The sequence below is a fragment of the Artibeus jamaicensis genome, unplaced genomic scaffold (genome assembly GCF_021234435.1).
Source record: "Artibeus jamaicensis isolate MK-2021 breed Jamaican fruit bat unplaced genomic scaffold, CSHL_Jam_final contig_354, whole genome shotgun sequence".
Taxonomy (NCBI): Eukaryota; Metazoa; Chordata; class Mammalia; order Chiroptera; family Phyllostomidae; genus Artibeus; species Artibeus jamaicensis.
In genome coordinates this window covers 33,715,587-33,736,259 of record NW_026521803.1, presented here as the reverse complement: position 1 = coordinate 33,736,259, position 20,673 = coordinate 33,715,587, and the positions used below count along the sequence as shown (strand labels likewise).

The 20,673-nt window shown below is 42.3% G+C and overlaps 1 protein-coding gene across 19 annotated transcripts in view; it reads left to right on the top strand.

Annotated features, from left to right (window-relative positions):
• Positions 1-19,912, top strand: part of TCF4 (transcription factor 4) — a 335,412-nt gene extending 315,500 nt beyond the window's left edge. For 13 of the 19 annotated variants that reach the window (XM_037151940.2, XM_037151945.2, XM_053664222.1 and 10 more), the window contains 5 exons: positions 9,119-9,254; positions 10,876-11,038; positions 14,271-14,500; positions 14,955-15,094; positions 15,290-19,912. In XM_037151940.2, coding sequence (XP_037007835.1) covers positions 9,119-9,254; positions 10,876-11,038; positions 14,271-14,500; positions 14,955-15,091 — 666 coding nt within the window. In that variant the 3' untranslated portion in view covers positions 15,092-15,094; positions 15,290-19,912. The remainder of the gene's footprint in view (positions 1-9,118; positions 9,255-10,875; positions 11,039-14,270; positions 14,501-14,954; positions 15,095-15,289) is intronic. The other 6 variants (XM_053664218.1, XM_037151943.2, XM_037151942.2 and 3 more) reach the window with 1 other exon arrangement.
• The last annotated feature ends 761 nt before the right edge of the window (positions 19,913-20,673 follow it).

The window sequence follows — 20,673 nt, the reverse complement described above, 5'->3', positions numbered from 1 at the left end:
AAAATTTGTTTGGGAAGTTGGCTCTTCATATCAAGTCACTGTGCATTGCCAAAAAAAACTTCCTTTCTCAGAACTCTTGTACTCAAGTTGAGCAACGTTACGATTCTCTGAGAAACTCTGCGTTACCAAAAAGTCTATCTCCATTAAATACAACAGGAAAGGACCGAAACGGGTGGACGTCTGCCATCCACACATTCCACTGTGCTCTGTAAATGTGAAACTGGCTCTTTGGTCTGTTACCTGTTCTCCATGCTGCCTCTAAATGGGGCGTTCTTCCCCGCCCACCCCCGTTCCTCACTTCCCCCTAACTTGATCTTTGCCACTCAGAGGCATACACAGATGGATTTTGCACATGCCTACTGCTTGTAAAATGCCTTTTCATGACATACTGGGGAAGTTGCTTAGGCGTTCTGTGGAGCTTTATTCAGAAAAAGAAAAAGAAAAAAAAGAGTTGGATATTGGTATTTTTTTCCCAGATTTAATGCTACTCTTAATGTCATTTTCTTTTATTAAATCCTTTCTATCGCTTTTGATCTTCTTTATAGCAGAGCCACTGGTCATATGGAAACTATTATCAGGAGATGAAAGACTTCATTGCAGTGAAATAAGAGGGAATCGTTTGGGCCAATAACACACACATCCAGTGAGGTGCCATTTGTGTCCCGGTACTCTGTGGTGTTCACTTTGCAGCAAAGCCATCCAGGTTTATAAAGGGATATATAAAAATCTGCTTTTTTGTCTAAGATATGTAGTCTGATGACAATAAGGAAATATTAACATGCAATCCTTAGGAGTTTATGCATATCAGATCTAAAGAATGCCAGTTTTCAATTTAAAATTGTAATTTTTATTTAAAGTTGAGATGCTATTTAAAGTTGTGTCAGTTTTTAACAAATATATTTAGATAATTTATATCAAAATTCTCCCCATCATTTGAAACCTATCTAAAATGCTACCTTCCTGATTTCTCAGTCTGATAATGATTTCAGCCATCCTTCAAATCTTGCGTGACTTTTGTATTCCTTTATTCATCTTATTTTGCCTTATATAGTAATTATACTATTCCACCATTAAGAGTTTACAAAGTAGTAGTTATGTCTGTCTTTTATAATTTTTTGTAAAAGTGCCTAAATAGAGTCACAAATATAGTGGACATGCAAAAGGCAGTTGTTGAATTAAATGAAATGTTTCTTACTTGATGGAACTATGCTACATGTTTATTCTACATTATCTAAAGGTGTTGGATTTCACAAATAGTCTCACAGACACGTGCCACTTTTGTCATCATTTACTATTAGGAAGCATGTAATTGCACATTTAGCACCGCAGTTCTCTAACACTGACCTCTACCCCCAGTCCTCGCCTGGGGACACATGCATCTCAATAGAAGTATAGGCTCTAGGAACAGCAGCAGAACAGTCATTGAAGTGTAAGCCCTGCCACATCAAACAGCATCCTTGAGTGTGTGTTAGGGACGACGTTCATAACGCACAGTCAGGGGAGAACCTATCCATGCTCAGCGAGATGGCGAGTGTTCTGGAGATCGAGACAGTCTGGGAGCAGTTCAGAGCAGGAGGGTCTGTGGGGCCGGTAAAGGTCATGTGGAGCAAACCAGCCCTGGGGGACTGAGCGTGGTGGGGTGCAGTGTGGTGGGGCTCAGGGCTCAGGGCTCTGTGCTCAAGCCTTTGTGATGTGGAGTGAGCACAGCAGGTGAGAGGTCAGGAGTAGGTAGTTGAAGGTTGAGGAATTTAAAACTAGGAGGAAGTGTCGAGGTGAAGGACGCAGAAGTGACGCAGAAGTATAGGTATTGATCTTGCACTTGATCCATAGACTAAGGACAATCCATGCTGTAACCTTGATGCAAGGGATCAAGTGATGGGCAGAGAATATGGCGTTTAAAAGGTGAGTATTTAGAAAGTGATGGGGAGGAGGTGTTTCATTTGTTTAGGTAAGCTTCTTTACACTTCCACTTCCTTTCCAAGTATTTTATACTAAGCATGTGTGACTTGGATAATAAGAAAAGTGTTTTTAAAATAAAAGCCAGTTAGGTAAGATTAAACCCCTGAAGATGGACCTCCTGGGCCAGCTGTAGGGTGCTTCGTATGGAAGCTAGCCGGCCACATGACCCGGTGGGCACTCACACAGGCCAACTCACGCTTCAGAGATCTGGACACAACAGATGTTTAGTCCTTCCTTCACCCCAAACAAAGAAACTGCTTACAGGTAGCTGCAACATTTACCATTAAACTCTGCTAGGCGGGCTTCTTCACCAGGCTTGGGTTAGCTAGTTCCCCACTTAGTGAACTTGTCCCTGGGGTAGGGAAGGGAACTCTCTGTTAACTGCCCCTTGAAGTACCTGCATGGTGGGTTGCATGCAGTTACGGTTTCCCCTGGAGAAAAGTGATGTAGAAAATGGGGGGCAAAGGGTGGAGATACAGAGAGAAATGAAACAGTTTTAATAGATGGAACTTATGAGTTAAGAAAAACAAAAGATGAACCGAAATCAGATAGCCATTTGCATCTTGGGAACTAGTCCTCAGAATCATTCACTTTAACCAGGGCAGTGGGCATCATGGGAGTTTCAGCCTCACTGATCACAGGGCCCATTGGCACCACCAAGATTAAGGTCATTGAGATCCTGTTCCAATTCTCTTGAGACTTATTCTCTGGAGAAAAATAAGCATTAACTAAATCTCCATGAATTGCCTGATAAGGAATTACCTTAAATTTTAGGCAAAGTGGAAGTGAAGCTGTGAGATTTCAGGAGTGGGGGGAAAAAGGTATTCTTAAGACATTTAGGAAGGCTTCATGCAGTTGACATTCCCCCCCCCCGCCCCCAAATTAAAATCCGGACAAAAGAATTGAATCAGTGAAAAGTCCTTCAAATGTTTAATCACATGAATTAAAAATATACTCTGATAATTTTTTAAACTGGAAATTATGTTTGCGGTTGTTAGAACTGTCTCACCCCTGAAGAGTAGATTAGGGGTAGGACTTATTTCCCGTAGAATCTCGGTGCCTCCCATGGGTTTTCTCCCAGTGTCCGTCCTGACTGCCATGGCAGGACCTTCCTGGTTCTCACCCGGGAGTTACTGAAAAAGTTTGCATGAGCACTTCCCACCTCTCTAAAAGATTCATCGCTGGATCAAAAGGTGTTTTGCACTTTTGGAAAAATAAGTTTGCTCTCCTCTAGTATGACAGAGATACGGCAAGATAATAGAACCTGAAATCTAGCCATCTGTAACCGTCTCGTATAACCGATATTTCACGGGGAGGTTACAGTTACACCCAAACTACCTTCTGTGTTACTGGGCATCTAGTCACAGTAAAAGCCCATCGACTTTTTTTTTCATGATTATGGCACAACAAGAAGAGAAAGAGAAGAGAGAAAGGTAAAAACTCCTAGAACATTTTTCTTTGTCCAATCCTTTTTAAAAATCACCTATGTCCAAAGAAAAATTTAGAACCAGATGCCATGAATGACCAACTTTCATTTTGGTGATACCAAAGTGTTTCTAATAGCATATCTGGCTTTGTGCCATTATCACTTGATCTAGACACTGAGGACAAGTCCCCTGAATTTCACACTCTGCGCTCTTTCAGAAGGATTGTGGTAGCAGAGACAGGGCTGAGGTCTGAAAGCCCGTTTCGGAGCAGCTATCTCTGGAGATAACATTAACAAGGATTGAATAACTGCCAAATGAAATTTAATACATTTTCCCATCCATGAAATAGGCCTCTTAAATACAACAGAACAATTACTCCCACAATGCTCCCAGGGAACAAAGAGAGCAGAAACACTGAGTGTCTTTTTGTCCGTGGTGTTTGTCGTTCGCCTGAGGCCCAGGGTCAGGGTGTTTACCAGGGTTCCGGGTGCAGCTCCCCATAAAGCAGTCGTGCCAACAGCCACGTGACGGGAAGCTGCGTCTCCCTTAAGTCTGTGTATGTTGGAGGGGTTGTGGCAGATGCTACATTTTGTAATTTAGTTAGACATCGTGGTCTTGGCCTAAGTGGGGAACCATGACGTTTTTTCCTCCATGATAAAAAAAAGTGAAATGATTTTCATACCCATGTCTGTAGCGGCACTCACACAGATCCACATATATACATACATGCACACACACATACATGCACAGTTTGAAAACAAAAGCTACGGGAAGTAAACCCTTTTGTCCCTAAAATCTATATACAGGGTGGGGCAAAGTAGGCTTACAGTTGTGAGTACACAAGAGTTTATTCTTGTATTATTACTTATTAGTTATTGTATTATTTTCCATATGAACAGCTGTAAACCTACTTTTGCCTTATCCTGTACATATACCCAGTCAGATTGTTCAATGTTACAAGTTTTTCAAGTTGGAAATTTGTTTTTTAACCCTCTAACTAGGTGTTCACTAAATCACATAACCATGTCCAGCCTTAGCTCTCTTCTCTGTCAAAGGAGGAATTTGGCCCGACTGGTTTCCAAGTCTCTCCGCGCCCTGAAACTCCATATACTGTGATGTAAAAGTGCTTCTGATATGTTAGTCTTTTCCTCAGGAAGTAAGGTTACTGAAAATTATATGGTGTTTACAGATTCAAAAGAAGTAATGCACTTGTAAAGTTATTTAATTATTCCCAATGGTAAATTAGCACAGGAGAATTTAAGTGGCTGTGTTGCTACTTGAATATAACTTGAGCTGAAATGTGACTCATATTTACATGGAATAGCCATGATCTGCAGGCCACAGAAGGGGCAGGTGTGTTAAGACCAGGTGATCAGGCCTCCTCTCCCTTGTATAGCTCTTTGGACCACGAATGGGGACACCTGCCCTACGGTGGCTCATTCAGAGGATGGTCCATGTCTGCTTCAAAATGACAGGCTGGGCCATCAGGTGATCTTGCATTCTGAACTGAGAAATACTAAGACCGAAAGGGCCTTAGCAGCAGGTACGGAACCTGAAAGAATATCCCATGCGACACCACGAAGGAAGAGGCCAGGCAGGAGTTGGGAGTGGACGGAAGCCAGAGGGACCCAGGTACCACAGAGGGGGAGGGGGGCTGGAATTCCTCCTGGTCCTGAGAGTCAGGCCAGTCCAAAACCTAAATTACAGAAACCTTCACAGTAACCCTTTTCTAAATGGAATTTGTTGGGGTGACAGTGTTAACACAGTTATAGAGGTTTCATGGGTACAGTTCTGCAATGCGTCATCTGTGTGTTGCGTTGTGTGCCCGCCACCCCAAGTCAAGTCTCCTTCCATCACCGTCTATCCTCCCTGTACCCTGTTCAACCCTTTCTTTCTGGTCGTCACCACAGCATTGTCTGTGTCTGTGGGATTTGTTTTCTCCTAAATCCCTTCATTTTTTACTCCAACTTCCCCTCTGCCCCGGCAGCTATCACTTGAGCAAGCTTGAATGAGACTTTGGTTCTTAGTATTAAAACCGCCCCACGAAATTGATCAGCACACAGAAGTTTCACAAAGGATCTCTACAAGCTCCACAGATGGGGCCACACCCAGGTTCTGCACCATCTTGTCCCCAGCACCTCACAGCATGACAGGCATGGACTAGAATTAGTCATTTTTTTAAATTAATAAGTGTATACTTTGATAACTAACAATTATTGATTTTTTTAAGATTTTGGTTCTGTCATTTACTTGTAGTGTAAATATACTAAAACCACATTGTGTGTGTGACTGTAAGAAGGTTCTTCTGAAAGGCTGAGAAGAAATTTGCAATCGATATTGATCAAATGAACTGTTTTCACAGTCTGGCTTTTAACTTTAAACTATTGCTTGTCTAGGTGAAAAGGTTACCAAAATAGGCCTTTAATGAAGTATGAATTTTCTTTAAGAAAAAAACACCAAGCACCATTCTAGAACCTATCTATAGGCTGAAGGAATCTGCTTTCTTGTCATTGCATTGTCACAGATTTGTCACGAGGAAGGCGGACAGAGCCTGACCCTGGTCTATACTGACAGCAGCGTTGGGTCCTCCATTCTTTCGGAGTGACTCTCACGACGGACTTTTGCTGGCTACCTGCTGCTGTCGTTCTGGCCTTTTGGTGTTTCTGGAAGAGAAATAAGTAGGGCATGGTGTTTGTGGTCAAGGAAGCATGCTGTCTGTGGCAATGCTAATTCTTCAAGTTGGAATCTGTTAGGCCAGAGGCCGTGGCATTGACCCCGGGGGCTCGTGCTCATCACCACACAGACCCGGACCTGTCACCGGCCACCCCTGCGGGGTACGCAGGGTTTACAAGGGAGATCTGACGACATTAAGCATAACTTCATCCCCAGCTTCCTGTATGGGAGAGCAATTGGCGTATGGCTTGGGATGATCTAAAGTGATCTGTAGAAAATATATAAAATTAGGTAACATGTATGGCTAAAATCTGAACCGAAACATAGGTGGAACAACTGTGTTCTTAAACATATTTATAACACCATTTAGGATTATGTTGACATTGTGCAGGAGAAAGATTTAAAATCAAATGGATATAAACAGAACAGAGACCAAAAGTGCACAGATGACTGGGAGTGAGGGTCCCATGCGTTCCGAGGGTTCTCGCACTGACACAGACCCCCCCCCCCGTTACATAACATGCACGTACTTCCACTTGGAACACGTAACTGTCTATATGGTGGCTGTGTGCCACTCGTGTCCTGTATTGTTTCTTCCAGAAAATGTAGGACTTACTCTCCAACACGTCTACTACTGTTTTCTCCATGTTGAGGTTGAGTGACCTAACCCAGGGTTGTACAGCTGTTAAAGAAACCAGTTACACCCTCGTTATTTTATTCTCACTCAGTTACATTGTCTTTCTTCACAGTTGAGGCAAAGAAAATATAAAGGTAATTGGTCGTGAGCTCTTTTCCCCTTGTAAAAACTAATCTTAATGTGACCCAGAAGGGAAGAAAGAAATAGCAGGATCAATGTCTGAATATATTTTAAGTGAAAAGCAAAATACTAACCTTAAGTTACATCATAGATGCCTACAAAGCAGGCTTGGAAGTTTTAATAGGATGATTCTAAAATAAAAGCAGTACACATCGCTGCTGTGCCTCCGATATGTGGTTGCCTTCAGGGATTCCAACTTAGACCCATCTTCTGTGGAAATTCAAGGAATTAAATCCACTGAAAATACCAATAAATATGAATCAGCACTAAGGTAATTATTTAGGTTAACATTGATTGACAGACTTAAAGAGCTACCATTTGATCAAGACCTGTGAAATCCATGCCTACAAGTTGACATCTTAGATTGAAAGGATAATCATTGATTGAGGCAGTCTGGAAAATGCACAAATACAAAAATGGCAAATCAAAACCCAAATGGAAAATCGCTGTTAGTCTTTGTTTGGAAGGAAAAATAAAAACATAAACCAGCAGGGAGTGAGAAGTGGTTGGAGGAGCTATGTGGGCTGTGAGAGAACAGGCTTCAGTTGCAGATGAAAGACGGGAGCGGCGTGGCAGGTGTCACGTGTGTGAGAAGGGCCAGCACTTACCCTTGACCTCCAGCAGCCGAAACTAGAACCAGTGAGTGGGATGTTCAAGGAGACCAACTTGTGAAAATGGAACGGGCTCCGCTAAGAGAGTCGGTGCCTTTGCTTCACACACAGAGAAGCCACCATTCAGAATGATCCCAGAAGGGGCACTGGCACTCGAGTGGCAAGTGGCTTGGATCCCTGAGCTGCAACCCTGGTTTATACTTCCCTGTGTTCGCAAGCCTTTAAATCCTGTCTTGCTATATTTTGGATCCGAACGATTAGTACAATTTATATGACTCTTTCCTCTGCCCCTGAATTATCTTCTCCTGTATTGTTCCAGAGTGTAAAAGTGGAAACTTCATACTGGGCTGCCTTCAGCTGGTGTGTGCTTTGTTCGTTTCTGTGAGCGTTACTGTTGCCAGTTTACGTTCCTGTTGTTGTTGCATTCTTTGGGAAGACTCTTTGTAAACATTTGGTAGCAAAGAAGTGACTGCAGATTCACCTCAGATTCACCTCTGTGGCTCTATATTTTGGATAGGAAACAATTCAAGTTTTTAACTTAACCGCAGTCTAAATTCATGGATAAGTATTTTCAATGTTAGAATCACTGTCCTGTGTAAGCGTTCACCCAACAAGCTAGGAAAATAACTATGCAAATGAAAATGCAGCTACCCAGGTTGCCCCTAGTTTGCAAAAGCCGAACGGCTCTGCGTTAAGGCGTCCGCCACAAAGTCAGCGATGCTGCCTCGGTTCCAAGAGCTTCATGTCTCTGGACCTCCGCGTAGGTAGTAGTAGTTAATAAAAAGCTCAGCAGTATTTTTTCCAGACCAAGTCATCATGCTGTACGCTATAATTTTATTCTTGGAAGCATAGAGAGTGTTTACAATATGGTGTCTTCCTAGGATCAGAATGGTGAAAAAAAATGGAAAAATGTCCAAACATCTTTGCATGGCAATGATGGCATTACTGGTGTGTTTAATAAAACCTTTATTGGTACATTTTCCGGTGTGGTGGCATTGGCAGAAGCGGTCCCCCTTTGGATTTGGAACTCAGCAGCTGATGAGATACAGTAAACATTAATTTGGAATGGGCTGCCAGTTTTGGAAAGCCAGGTGACATTTTATTATATTTGTACCGAGCAGGGGCTATGTCCCATACTGCTGTAGCTTCCGCTGTCAGAGGCTTAGCTGGCATTATGGAAAAAAAATGGCAGGCCTGAGAATCTTATCCCCTGAAATGAAAGTCGAATGCCAAATTGAAATTCCTGTAGGATTTCCGATAGCAATGGGGGAATTGAGAAGCCCACAATTAAGCATATGGGCATTAAGATAATTGTCAGATCTGTTGGCGGACATGATAGAAGACAGATGGGTACGAATCAGTGCGCTCCACTGCAGCGCCCTGGGAGACAATTTGACGTTTTACCTGCCTGAGCTCCACTGCCATGTTTGTCACCGAACGTACAGGCAGCGTCTTCCAGGGCTGCGGGTCTTGCAGGGCTCCGTAGGTGTATGTGCGGTCCTCCAGCGCCCTCTAGTGAAATGCGTTTGGGAGTTTTCTTCCCCACAGCCCGGTCAGGTCCTCGCTCCCTCAGGAAATAGCTGTCTCACCGGTGGCTCCCACTAAACTCTATGGTCCCTCTCACCTTGCAGGTTGGGGCCCATCGTGAAGATGGCGTGGCCCTCAGAGGCAGCCATTCTCTTGTGCCAAACCAGGTTCCGGTCCCGCAGCTTCCTGTCCAGTCTGCCACGTCCCCGGATTTGAACCCACCCCAGGACCCTTACAGAGGTAGGTCCACCCCCCAGGGCAGTTCCGACCCCGCTTGAACAGCAGTGGAGCTGGTGTCCATCCGGTCTCCCTTGGCACGCAGCCTCCGGAAGCTCTGGCAGGCAACCAAGAGTCACATTCGGCACAAAAATGGCAAGTAAATGGGAAAGTGTTTAGGATGTAGCCGGCAAATTGTGTTTCTTCAGCAGCGGTTTTCTGAAGCATCCTCTGAAATCCTGGTAGTATTTCAGCAGGGAATGAGACAACAGACTGAGGAGAGGAAATTTTATTTTAGCTATTTCCACATTGTACTCATTCAGGTTCTCTAATTCGGTTAGTTGTAGCCTGATGATGATATTTCCAAATGAATAGGAAGGAAGGAAATTGTTTTTGTTGTTGACGATTGAAGGAAATAGAGGTATGTAAAAAAAAAAAAAAAAAAAAAAGGAACTCAGACGATTGTCGGTGGTGAGTCATCCAGGCCTGTAAAGACCGCCTCCTACCACAGTCTTCAAAGGGCTTCTCGTGACCCCAGGATGCGGTACTGTTGGGGCGAGGTCTGGGTGCCCTGCTCCCTGTGGGACTGACCAGGTGACCAGGGGACAAAGAACATCTTCTCACTCCCCTCACCTTTAGAATAAAAACGGTAACACTAACACAGGAATATGTGTAAGTGCTCTTTCACATTGTAGCAGTCCGAGTGTTAATTCTATACAGGCACGCCTCCCCACTTTTATTTCAGTGCTAATAAGGTGGCAGATCTTCTAACAAGCCTTTGGTTTCTCCCCCTCTGTCCTAGACCAGTGCTCCGTAAACTTTCAGCATGGCCTCTGGGTCTTGATAAAGCGCAGACTCCGATTCAGTAGGTGTGCGATTCTGCACTTTTAATGGGCTCCCAGGTGGTAAGGAGGCTCCTGGCCTGTGGACCCAGTTTTGAATGACAAGGTTCTAGACCACACAGTACACATACAGAGTAATACTCGACGCACTTCCACCTGAGTGACAAAGGACTATACTGAAGTCAAGTTTCACACTGTACTGTGATCTTGAAACTTGAGCAGTGAGAAAGCTAGGAGACATTGCTTCTCTGAGCAGCTTTCTTCTTTCCATATGTACCATGTTTTCAATGCTGATTATTCTTGGAGGATAAGAGAAGACTAATTTCAGTATATCATCAGGGTATCTATTGAAGCCTTGACTGCACACAGCGCACTCCCTGGGAATTATATTTTAAGGACATTTTTCTATTAAATCATTGCATATGGAAGAAACTCAATATAATAGCTGATATTTACTTGGGTTCTTAATCAGAACATTGAGGTGTGTGATTTTCATGATTATGATTTTCATTGCAATTAAGTTGATGTTTTGTAGACAGTGAAATTACCATCTACTCCAAAAGATTGCAAAATAGAATTTAACCTCAGAGCCAATGACGAGAAAACTTGTTTCTGCAGGTGCATTTTTGAAACTTCGCCAGGTAGTGCGTGTGCACACACACACACACACACACACATAAATGCCAGAAGGATCACAGTTCGGCAGTGTGAGTTGTGTGCCTGGCAGCTCCCCAGCCTGGGCTGTGCGTGCTGGTGCCTCCGGTCTTTGGTGGCAATGTGACCCGGTCTTGCTCTTCCCGCAGGCATGCCCCCGGGACTGCAGGGCCAGAGCGTCTCCTCCGGCAGCTCTGAGATCAAGTCCGACGACGAAGGCGATGAGAACCTGCAAGACACGAAATCTTCCGAGGACAAGAAACTAGACGACGACAAGAAGGATATCAAATCAATTACTAGGTCAAGATCTAGGTAACAGTATATAATACTGTCGCTTCATTTAATTCCTTTATTGGACTTTGATGAAGTGAACAGAACAGGAAGAAACTATTCGGTTTTTTCCTGGCAGGTAAAATGAGAACTAAAGGCCTGTGCTAGAGGTACTAGCGTATCGTTTCAGATACCGTCTGTCCTCTAGTGACGCCTGGAAAGTCTTTGCATTTGTGAATTTGGACCCAGTGCTAATTACACACAGTACAAGCAATTTGTAACTGATACTTGTTCTACAAATTTGGTCAGAAACATTCTTTCTAAAATCTTTTTAAAAAGAGAAATTTGTGATATTGAAAACTCAATTGATATATGTGCAATGGTAATGTTTTTCTTACCTTGAAAGAGAGAAAATATTTACCCTAAGGATGTTGATGTATATATCTATAAGAGCAACACTTAAATTGCTAATGGTTTTTCTCCTGATACTCCCGCCTACAGAAAATACAACAGCAGGAAATAGCTTCTGGTTGGCCTTCTGAAATACGGCATTCGATATCTTTAAATTAGAACCTCTGCCTTTGAACTTTAACTGTGATCTGATAATCGGATGGTTTTAAATACCATGCCGCCCATATTCTCTATGCCAGGTCCATTGGGTTGTTTAGATTTGCAAATTAAATGTGCCCAGACTATACCTTTCTTTTATTTATTTTTAAGAAAGGTTTTTAAAAAATGGATTTTAGGGAGAGAGAGAAAGAAGCATCAGCTGTGATTCCACTGATGTATGCATTCATTGGTGCTTCTCGTATGTGCCCTGAAGGGGGGTCGACCCTGCAACCTTGGCGTATGGGGATGACGCGCTCACCAGCTGAGCTACCCGGCCAGGGCCAAGTATACCTCTCTTTTAAAGGCTGTTGTTCTCAAGGTTATATCTAGTGCCCTGTAGGAATTAAGCACGTGCCACCTTTTCGTATTGCCTTTGTAATTGTTAACGTAAATTTTATTACATGACCTACCACAAGTTCCAAAACTGCCAAAAGCTTCTAGCTTATACCTTTCACTATCCCTGCAGTTTCCTGACTCTCAGCCACGTTTTTAAGGGATCCCAGGAAGGGCCTTCACATGCTCACTATGTTCTCTGTTAGTTCTGGGGTCACTTAAGTAGTGGCTGTAACATACGCACGTTAGTGGATCAGAGGAACCTTTACAGTTTCAGTACAACATTTTAACTTGTTGTTAAGAACCTTCTTATTTTAAAAGGTCACTCTTGTGACATTTACTTAGGCCTCCAAAACCGTGTGGTAAGGCAGTGCTTTTCAAATCCAAGCAGTTTTATTTACACAACCAATTCTAATTAGTTATTAGCTTGAATACCTCTGGAAAGCCATTCCCATTTTCTGGCCCACTCTGTGAAAGGCTTGGCACATGTTTGATATACAAAAATATTACCCCTGATTTTTAACTTCAGGACAGGCCTAGTGGAAACTCGACTCTGTTCTTTTTTCACGTATCACATCTTATAGTGGAATGTGGATGTGAATGAACAGTTACCTTAATTTCCTTGGCATCGGCAGAGGTCATGGGCGAGGGAGAGAAGGATCAGCAGAGGCAGGCGGGAGGATCAGACGGCACAGCCTTCCCCGGCGGGTTCCGCTCGGCTGTGTGTGCGCTAGCGCCCATCTGCAGCAGGCGGTCCCATCTGGAAGAGCGTTTAACCTTTGGGGAGATGAGCTTACGGCATCTTCCTTGGGTGTCTCCCTCCTCCCCTCTCGTACATGTGTTCTTGGCTCCCATAGGTCATCTTTCTGTGCAACATGTGCTTCCAGCCCAAGAATACCACTTCCGTTTTTGAGTGATTGGAGCTCCTCAACCGTAGTTGATCCTTATTGCAATTTGGAGGTTATCCAGGGATTCTCCAAAGTAGAAGATTTAGAGCCCTGTGTTCTAAGCCAGCTTCATTAAGCGTACACTGAATGGACTGGATAACTTCCCACATGGTCTGCAGCCCCATAGTGTTGGGATTAACGTCTTTTCCTGTGACCATTTCAGATTCGTGGAATTTTAAAGCAGTGGCAGCCTTCACGGTTCTTTAGATCAATGATTAAACCTCCAGGCTGATGTCCTTGCAGGTGGTCGCCTCCCATATTGTTTCTTGTGATGGAGAGCCTTTTACTTTTGGTGAAGTTCATTTTTCATCTCACTCATACCCCAAAACTCTCTTGCTCGTATTAAGTCAAACTGTTCCACTCAAGAGTTTTTCTTTCTGTTCTGCCTTCGTGAAACAAGGCATCTCCCACGCTGCTCTTTTTTACACAAATCGCCCATGAAAAATCTGAACGTCTGATTCTGTGAAACCTTCCTTATATGCTATCCTTTCCAGATGGCTCATCAGCCTATCTGCCCTCCATTCAAAACTTTCTTCTAATTTGTCGGCATGACACCCACAAACAGAAGTAATCTCACCTTTCCAGACTCGGCGGGGCCCAACCATGCCTTTCACATGAATCACATACTATTCCTGTTGTCACAATCAGAGATTAGCTTTTTGGCTTCATTTTTGACTCACAGTGAGTCAAAAGATCTAACCGGTAGATCTTCAGTTTCTGTTTTGTTTGTTCTGCACAGCTCGTGTCAACCTGGGCTTCCCCTGACTTGTGTATGGATCACAAACATCCATCACGTGAAAGGCCATGGAGATCGTGTTTTTCTAATCTTGTTATTTCATCCACGGAGAACACGTGACTCAGATACATTCAGTAGAATGGCCACGCCTTTAATGCAAATTAGTGGCGAGACCTGGAGAGAAGTCCTCACCCCGGCTACACAGGACCCTCTTCTTAATCCTGTTTAGCAGCACCATGTTAATTTTGACCCATCAAAATGTTTTCACAGTCACTTACTTCCCTTAAGTTTCAGATGTCACAGTACGAAAGTTTTAAAAAGCAAAACAGCTTCCATCTAAAATTACTTCTGAATGGTTGTCCTGCAGTGTGGCTTCAGTCGAAGCCGACCGTGGCCTGCTGTGCAGCGCGCAGCCTCTTGCCCTCCTACGTTAGGAAGGACCTACGCTGGGCCCCAACTTTAACCTCTCCCGTTTGCCTTTGGGTTTAATACCTAGGGACCAGGATGGCCGTCTAAAGCAAGCCCAGGCTCAGGTGCCTGTAAAACTCTGCCGAGGACAAGAGCGTGAGACGGAAGAAAACAAAAGTAGTTTGGACACCTTCTTTTTCCCCACACCATTAGAAAATGTCGCATCCCTTTTGTCCCGCAGCAATAATGATGACGAGGACCTGACCCCCGAGCAGAAGGCGGAGCGCGAGAAGGAGCGGAGGATGGCCAACAACGCCCGCGAGCGCCTGCGGGTCCGCGACATCAACGAGGCTTTCAAGGAGCTCGGCCGCATGGTGCAGCTCCACCTCAAGAGCGACAAGCCCCAGACCAAGCTCCTGATCCTGCACCAGGCCGTGGCCGTCATCCTCAGCCTGGAGCAGCAGGTCCGAGGTCAGTACTGGTCGGAGGCTCCTTGCAGAAGCCACAGTCTCACCGAGCGGGAGGGGGCCCTGCTGGACTCACCCGCCTTGAGCAGGAGCTGATAGGAGACTAGACAGTACCATTCAGAATAATTACGTGCATGGCAGACCATGTCTAAATCTGTACGGCCGGTTCCCTTTCTCCTGTAATTAAGTTACAGGCTTCTTCACAACTGAGACCGCGTTAGGACACTTCCCCATGCCCTGTCAGTCATCAGAGCTTGGTTTATTTGCGTCTCCAACTTCATTATACTGTGAAGTGGCTCTGCAGATGCCCCATGCAGTCCACCTTCTCCTAGTGCCTGAGCGGCGAAGCGCTGTTCTGTGGCATAAAAACTGAGCAAAGGGCCGCCAGCAGAGCGCCCACCACCGCCTCTGCCGGCTGCCCTGACACTCACCTGGTGCTCCGCGCTTCTCTCCCACAGAAAGGAATCTGAACCCGAAGGCCGCGTGTCTGAAGAGAAGGGAGGAAGAGAAGGTGTCATCAGAGCCTCCCCCGCTGTCCTTGGCAGGCCCCCACCCAGGAATGGGAGACGCGTCGAATCACATGGGACAGATGTAAAGGGCAAGTGTGCTTTCAGCTGTGTCTACAGTCTTCCCTTTGTTAGTCCCGCCAGGGCCCTGGCGAGAACGGCCACATTTCCCCCGAATTAACAGACTTTCCCCTTGAAAAAAAGAATTTGTAAATAAAACATTCACTGGTTGTGGTACAAATATATTAACTAATTTTCTTTTTCTTTTTTTTTTCTTTCCTTCCCAGGTCCAAGTTGCCACATTGCTTCATTAATACAAGAGACCACTTCCTTAACAGCTGTATTATCTTAAGCCCACATAAACACTTCTCCTTAACCCCCTTTTTTGTAATATAAGACAAGTCTGAGTAGTTATGAATCGCAGACGCAAGAGGTTTCAGCATTCCCAATTATCAAAAAACCGAAAAACAAACAAAAAAAAAAGAAAGAAAAAAGTGCAACTGGAGGGATGCCTCTCTTCAACATATCATTCAGAATGTGCAGAGCAGCGCGTGCAGGCTGGGACGCAGCCCGGAGACTGAATGGCAATCTTTCCACACTGTGGAACAATGCATTTGTGCCTAAACTTCTTTTGGAAAAAAAAATATAATTAATTTGTAAGTCTGAAAAAAATATTTAATTTAAAAATTGTAAACTTGCAATAATGAAAAAGTGTACTTCTGAAGAAAACTACATGAACGTTTTTGTTGGTATTTCAAGTCAGCTAGTGTTTATAATTACTGGGTAGTGAATAAGGGACGCTCAGCTGCCCTCGTAACAAAACCAGCAAACGTCCTGATGACAGCGAAGTGATGACATTAGCCATTCCTTAGGGTAGGAGGAACAGATGGATCTTATAGACCTATGACAAATATATATATAAATATATATATAAATATATATTAAAAATTTAGTGACTATGGTAAGCTTTTGTTCATTTGTTTCAGACTTTTTTCTCCTGTAAAAAAAAAATAGTACTGATTAACTTTTTTAAAAGAAAGATTTTACTGTAAATATGGATTTTTTTTTTTTTTGGTCTTATTTCTGTCCCTTCTTCCTGGTTTGTTATTGTAACCTGTAGTGCCAACTCTGCTTCCGGAGGGGTAGTGCAGGATGAAATGCTGACCCTGATGTTGCTTTCATTCATAAATAAGTAGAAAGTTGTTTCTCCAGTCTTTTGGGAACACAGGACTTAAAAGTCACATCATGTGTAGATATTACAAGCAGCATTACTAAGACATGGCAAAAAAGAGTTTGTCTGAATTGTAATGTTGCGTTTGTGACCCTATTCTGGGATTTTCAGAGGTACAAGGTTAGAATGCTACAATGTTACCACTGTGCCTTCCAATGTTTATATCATCGGAAACATAACATAATCAAAGTGGCTGTGATTTAACAAAATGATTAAAGTGTTACCTACATGTGTAGCCGAAGTAGTGTGCAGTGAGGCGTTTCTGAATACATGGTCAGATTTTTGGAAAAAAACAAAAACAAAAAAAACAAGTAAAGTTCAAAAACCATCAAATGAGAAAATTGCAAGTAGTGTGACAGCGCTGATTGATTTTGTTGCTTTCTCGATTTTTTTTTTCAAAATGGGTTTACTAAGACGTAGATGACTTAACTGCCTCCTCCCTCGTCTGAAAAATGCCAATATTCAACCATCATGCAGCATTGTAACAAGCCTTATACGTCCTAAAGCATTAAGTTGCACTTTCTTGAGGAGGGACAGTGCAGTATTTCTCTGGCCAGTATGAATGAAGTTTGTACTTAACCTATTTGGTAGAAGCATGGATCAAGCTATGGCACAGCAGCCCATCAGGTAGTGAGCTTTGACGTCTGGGCACCATTGAACCAACTTCCATCGTGAATCTTGCTAATGATTGACTTTGGTGTACAGTGCAGTAAACAAACAGTGCTCCTAGTTAAGTATTGTCAGCATCCTTTCGTCTCTCACTCATTTCTGTTTTACAGCCACACAATCTTGGCATGTATTAAGGAAAAAAAATCCCTGTTCAAGTAGTTTTTTCCACCTATCAGCACTGAGTAAATGCCATAAATCCATCAAAATGGTCTAAATGTTCCATCTGTTCTCCTGTTTTGCCAGTTATATAGTAATGAAATACATTTGTAAATTTTATGCAACAAATGGCAAACGTATCATTATTTTGAAATTGTGTATGTAAAAGTTATATTTTTACACGTAGACTCTTGTTATTATGTGTTTTAATACATTGTATTGGTTTTTGTTTTTTTTTTAACTGTGGTTTAAAAATGTCTCATTTAAATGAAATAGTGAGCTACAAGAATCTGAATTTTATGTTCATTTCTGAAAATGTAAGAACAAATAAGATAGTTACCACGTGGTCATCTTTTACAAACCCATAAACATTTTGATTAGCTGTGTGTGTGTGTGTGTGTGTGTGTGTGTGTGTGTGTGTGTTGAAAACTGTAAATATGTTCAGTAGCGATAAAACTAAAATACTTTGATTTGTTGATAAGTTCCTAAAATGTGGAGGTGGATTAAAACCTTAGGAGAAAAGCAGAAATCGAATTTCCTATAAGTTATTCTGAGGCTTCCCTGTGAAACGCACGAACAAAGAGGCTCACAGAAGGGCGTGGAAGACCACACCGTGTACGCTCCCCTCCTCTTGAGTAGCGATGGAAACCGTGTGTGCTTGCTTGTTCCCTCAGTCTGTAAAGATTTCCCCTCAGTGGTACATTCTGCACTCATTTTGTACAGTCTACCAAGGCGGGTATCCCTAGGAACAATATTGTATAGGAAGCAGGTATACTTCGATCACATTCAGGATAAGTGTACAGAAGAAAATACGCTGTTTACTCTTTAGGGAACTGGAAACTCCCTCCCTTGATGTACATGTTAAGAATGGCACTTTTGATACGTGTTATCATGCAGGTGCTTCACAGAGGTGATTTAAGGTTTTTCAAATCTGTAAACAAAGCAAAAAATTAAATTGTAGTTATTGGGTTATTTTTTAAATTGGTGCTTTACATTTTGTTCTCACTAAAACAGAGTAAAAGCTGCAACTTCCTGTTCACCAGCTTTGATGTATTCATTACTCAGTAATGGAATACCTCTATTGTTGAATTCCTTTTGGAAATAAGCGAGAAACTTGCTAAGAGCCACGCAAAGCTGCTCACTGCTTTGTGCTTGGTGGAGAAGCATGATCTGCACCATCCACCTGTATCGATTGGGTTGTATCCCCATTTAAAAAACAAAAAACAGAAACAGAAAAAGATTAAAGGGAATGTGGCCTTTTTAGTGTGGTTTTTTTTTTCTCATTGTTGTTTTGTAAATTGTCAAACCCAGGTAAGATATTGGTATCCTGCACTGGATTTGCAGAATGACATTTAGCAGAAGACAGGAACTATGTATAAATGTCATAAGGGTCCATACTATGCTATATATATATATAATGATGATACATAGGCTGGGGATCTGTTTAAGAGACTTGGACATTCAAAGCAACTTGGAACAGTTGATCCACCTCCACATTCAAGTAATTTATGAATATGCAGAATAGGGGTCTGTCCATCTAGAAAGTTTTACCATTTGTCCTCTGTGTAGCCGCAAGGAACACTAATGTTTATACAACGGTCGGTCCATCCAGTAACGCAACTGGTTCTGATTCAGTCTTCCGATTCCTTTTTGTTCTTCGCTTTTTTCCTATTTCTTGATATATATATTTTTTAATTTGTGATCTTTATTTGGATGAGGGGTTCGGGGTTGGGGAGGGAGTTGAACCAACACTTAGGTTTAAGAGGATTTTCGTCTTGGATCCAACAGGCAGAATATGATCTGTGTCCAAAAGTGAACTTGAGTCAGGAATGAAACAATTTCAGCATAAACAAGCACAAAAATTTAGTCTGCTGGCTGACTGGAAACAAAAAAAAAGCCAAGATGGAATATGATGAATTCCGACACAATGGGGCACCAAGGCCATGTGGCCTCTCGCTTTATTTTGCTTTGGTTTTGTTTGTTTTTCTTTAGAGACACACTCTTTCTCATGGGACTTGAAGTGGACTCATCTTTGTGCAGTGCTGGTTTTGCCATCCTCATTTCAAGTATTATAGACATATGTAATGGTGAAAATATATGAACTGTGGCCTTTTTCATTCTTGTTACTTGTGATGCAATTAAGTGAAGATAAGAAAAAAAAGCAGAGATTTACCATGTATCAGTGCCTGGCTTTTTGTTATAAAGCTTTGTTTGTCTAGTGCTCTTTTTGCTATAAAATAGACTGTAGTACACCCTAGTAAGAAAAAAAACTAAATTTAAAAATAAAAATATATTTGGCTTATTTTTCGTAGGAGCAATCCTTTTATACCATGAATATTACAAAAAAAATTGTCAGATTCTGAATATTTCTTCTTTGTAGATTTTTGGAATCATTATGAGTAAAAGTTTGTTACTTTATTTTACTATTTAAAAGATGTTATTTTACCATGTGTTACTGAGATGAAACTGTATGGTAGCTTTTTTTGTTTTTTGTTTTGTTTGTTTTCTTTTTAGTTGTAGGTCGCAGCGGGGAAATTTTTTGCGACTACACATAGCTGCAGCATTAAAAACTTTAAAAAATTGTTAAAAAAAGAAAAAAAGGGAAAATATTTCAAAAAAAAAAAAAGATAAACAGTTACACCTTGTTTTCAATGTGTGGCTGAGTGCCTCGATTTTTTCATGTTTTTGGTGTATTTCTGATTTGTAGAAGTGTCCGAACAGGTTGTGCGCTGGCGTTCCTTCAAGACAAAACAACCCAGCTCGGTCGAGGCCACTGCCTGTCCCCCATCTGTAGTTACTCGATGAAGTCATGTACATGACCGTTCTGTAGCAATAAATGTGCCATTTTGATAAACTGTTTCTGACACTTATTTCACTTCACTTGGTATTGTCCATGTAACTCTGATTCTCTTCTGTACGTAAAAACCACATCTTTGTTTCATTTTCCAAGTGTTGGAGGAGGTATTGACAGCTTACCAAACAAAACATACAAAAAAAATCACAAAAACAAATTGAAAGGCAAAGCACACGATTGACCAAGGAAGAGATGCCCTTAATGAACATGGAATGGGATGCATGCAAAACAGAAAGGCAACTGTCTAGAGGATTAACTAATTGAAGGAATAGGATCACTGCGTGTGTAACACTGAAGCTATGCACTCGAAGAGCTCTGAACTGCGCCAGTGTCCTTGCTAGTGCTGCCGCTTGCTAAGTCAAGTCAGCCTTAACCTTTCGGATCAGTTGGTCGACTCTGGCAGAACCTCCGCAGCTAGATCTTTGCAGTCAAAAAGCTAAGATGATTTATTTTGTATCACTTTGTTAAGAGCTGAATGTTGTTAACAGCAATTACTATTTACACTGTATTTATACTTTCTCAAAGGATACCCGCCCTGCTACTTCTGGTTGACCTCTTTTGACCCTTAATCCAGATGTAAACAACCAGATGGTTTTTGTCTAACTTGTACAAAACGGACATGTGTCACCTATTGTGGGAGGGAAAAATTGTACAGATTAAGATTATTCAGTGTTATGTACTGTAAGTTAATATTTTTGTAGAATGGACAGCAATCTACTTTGCAGAACGTGGAGGCTGTTTCAACATTGCATTGTAGAAAT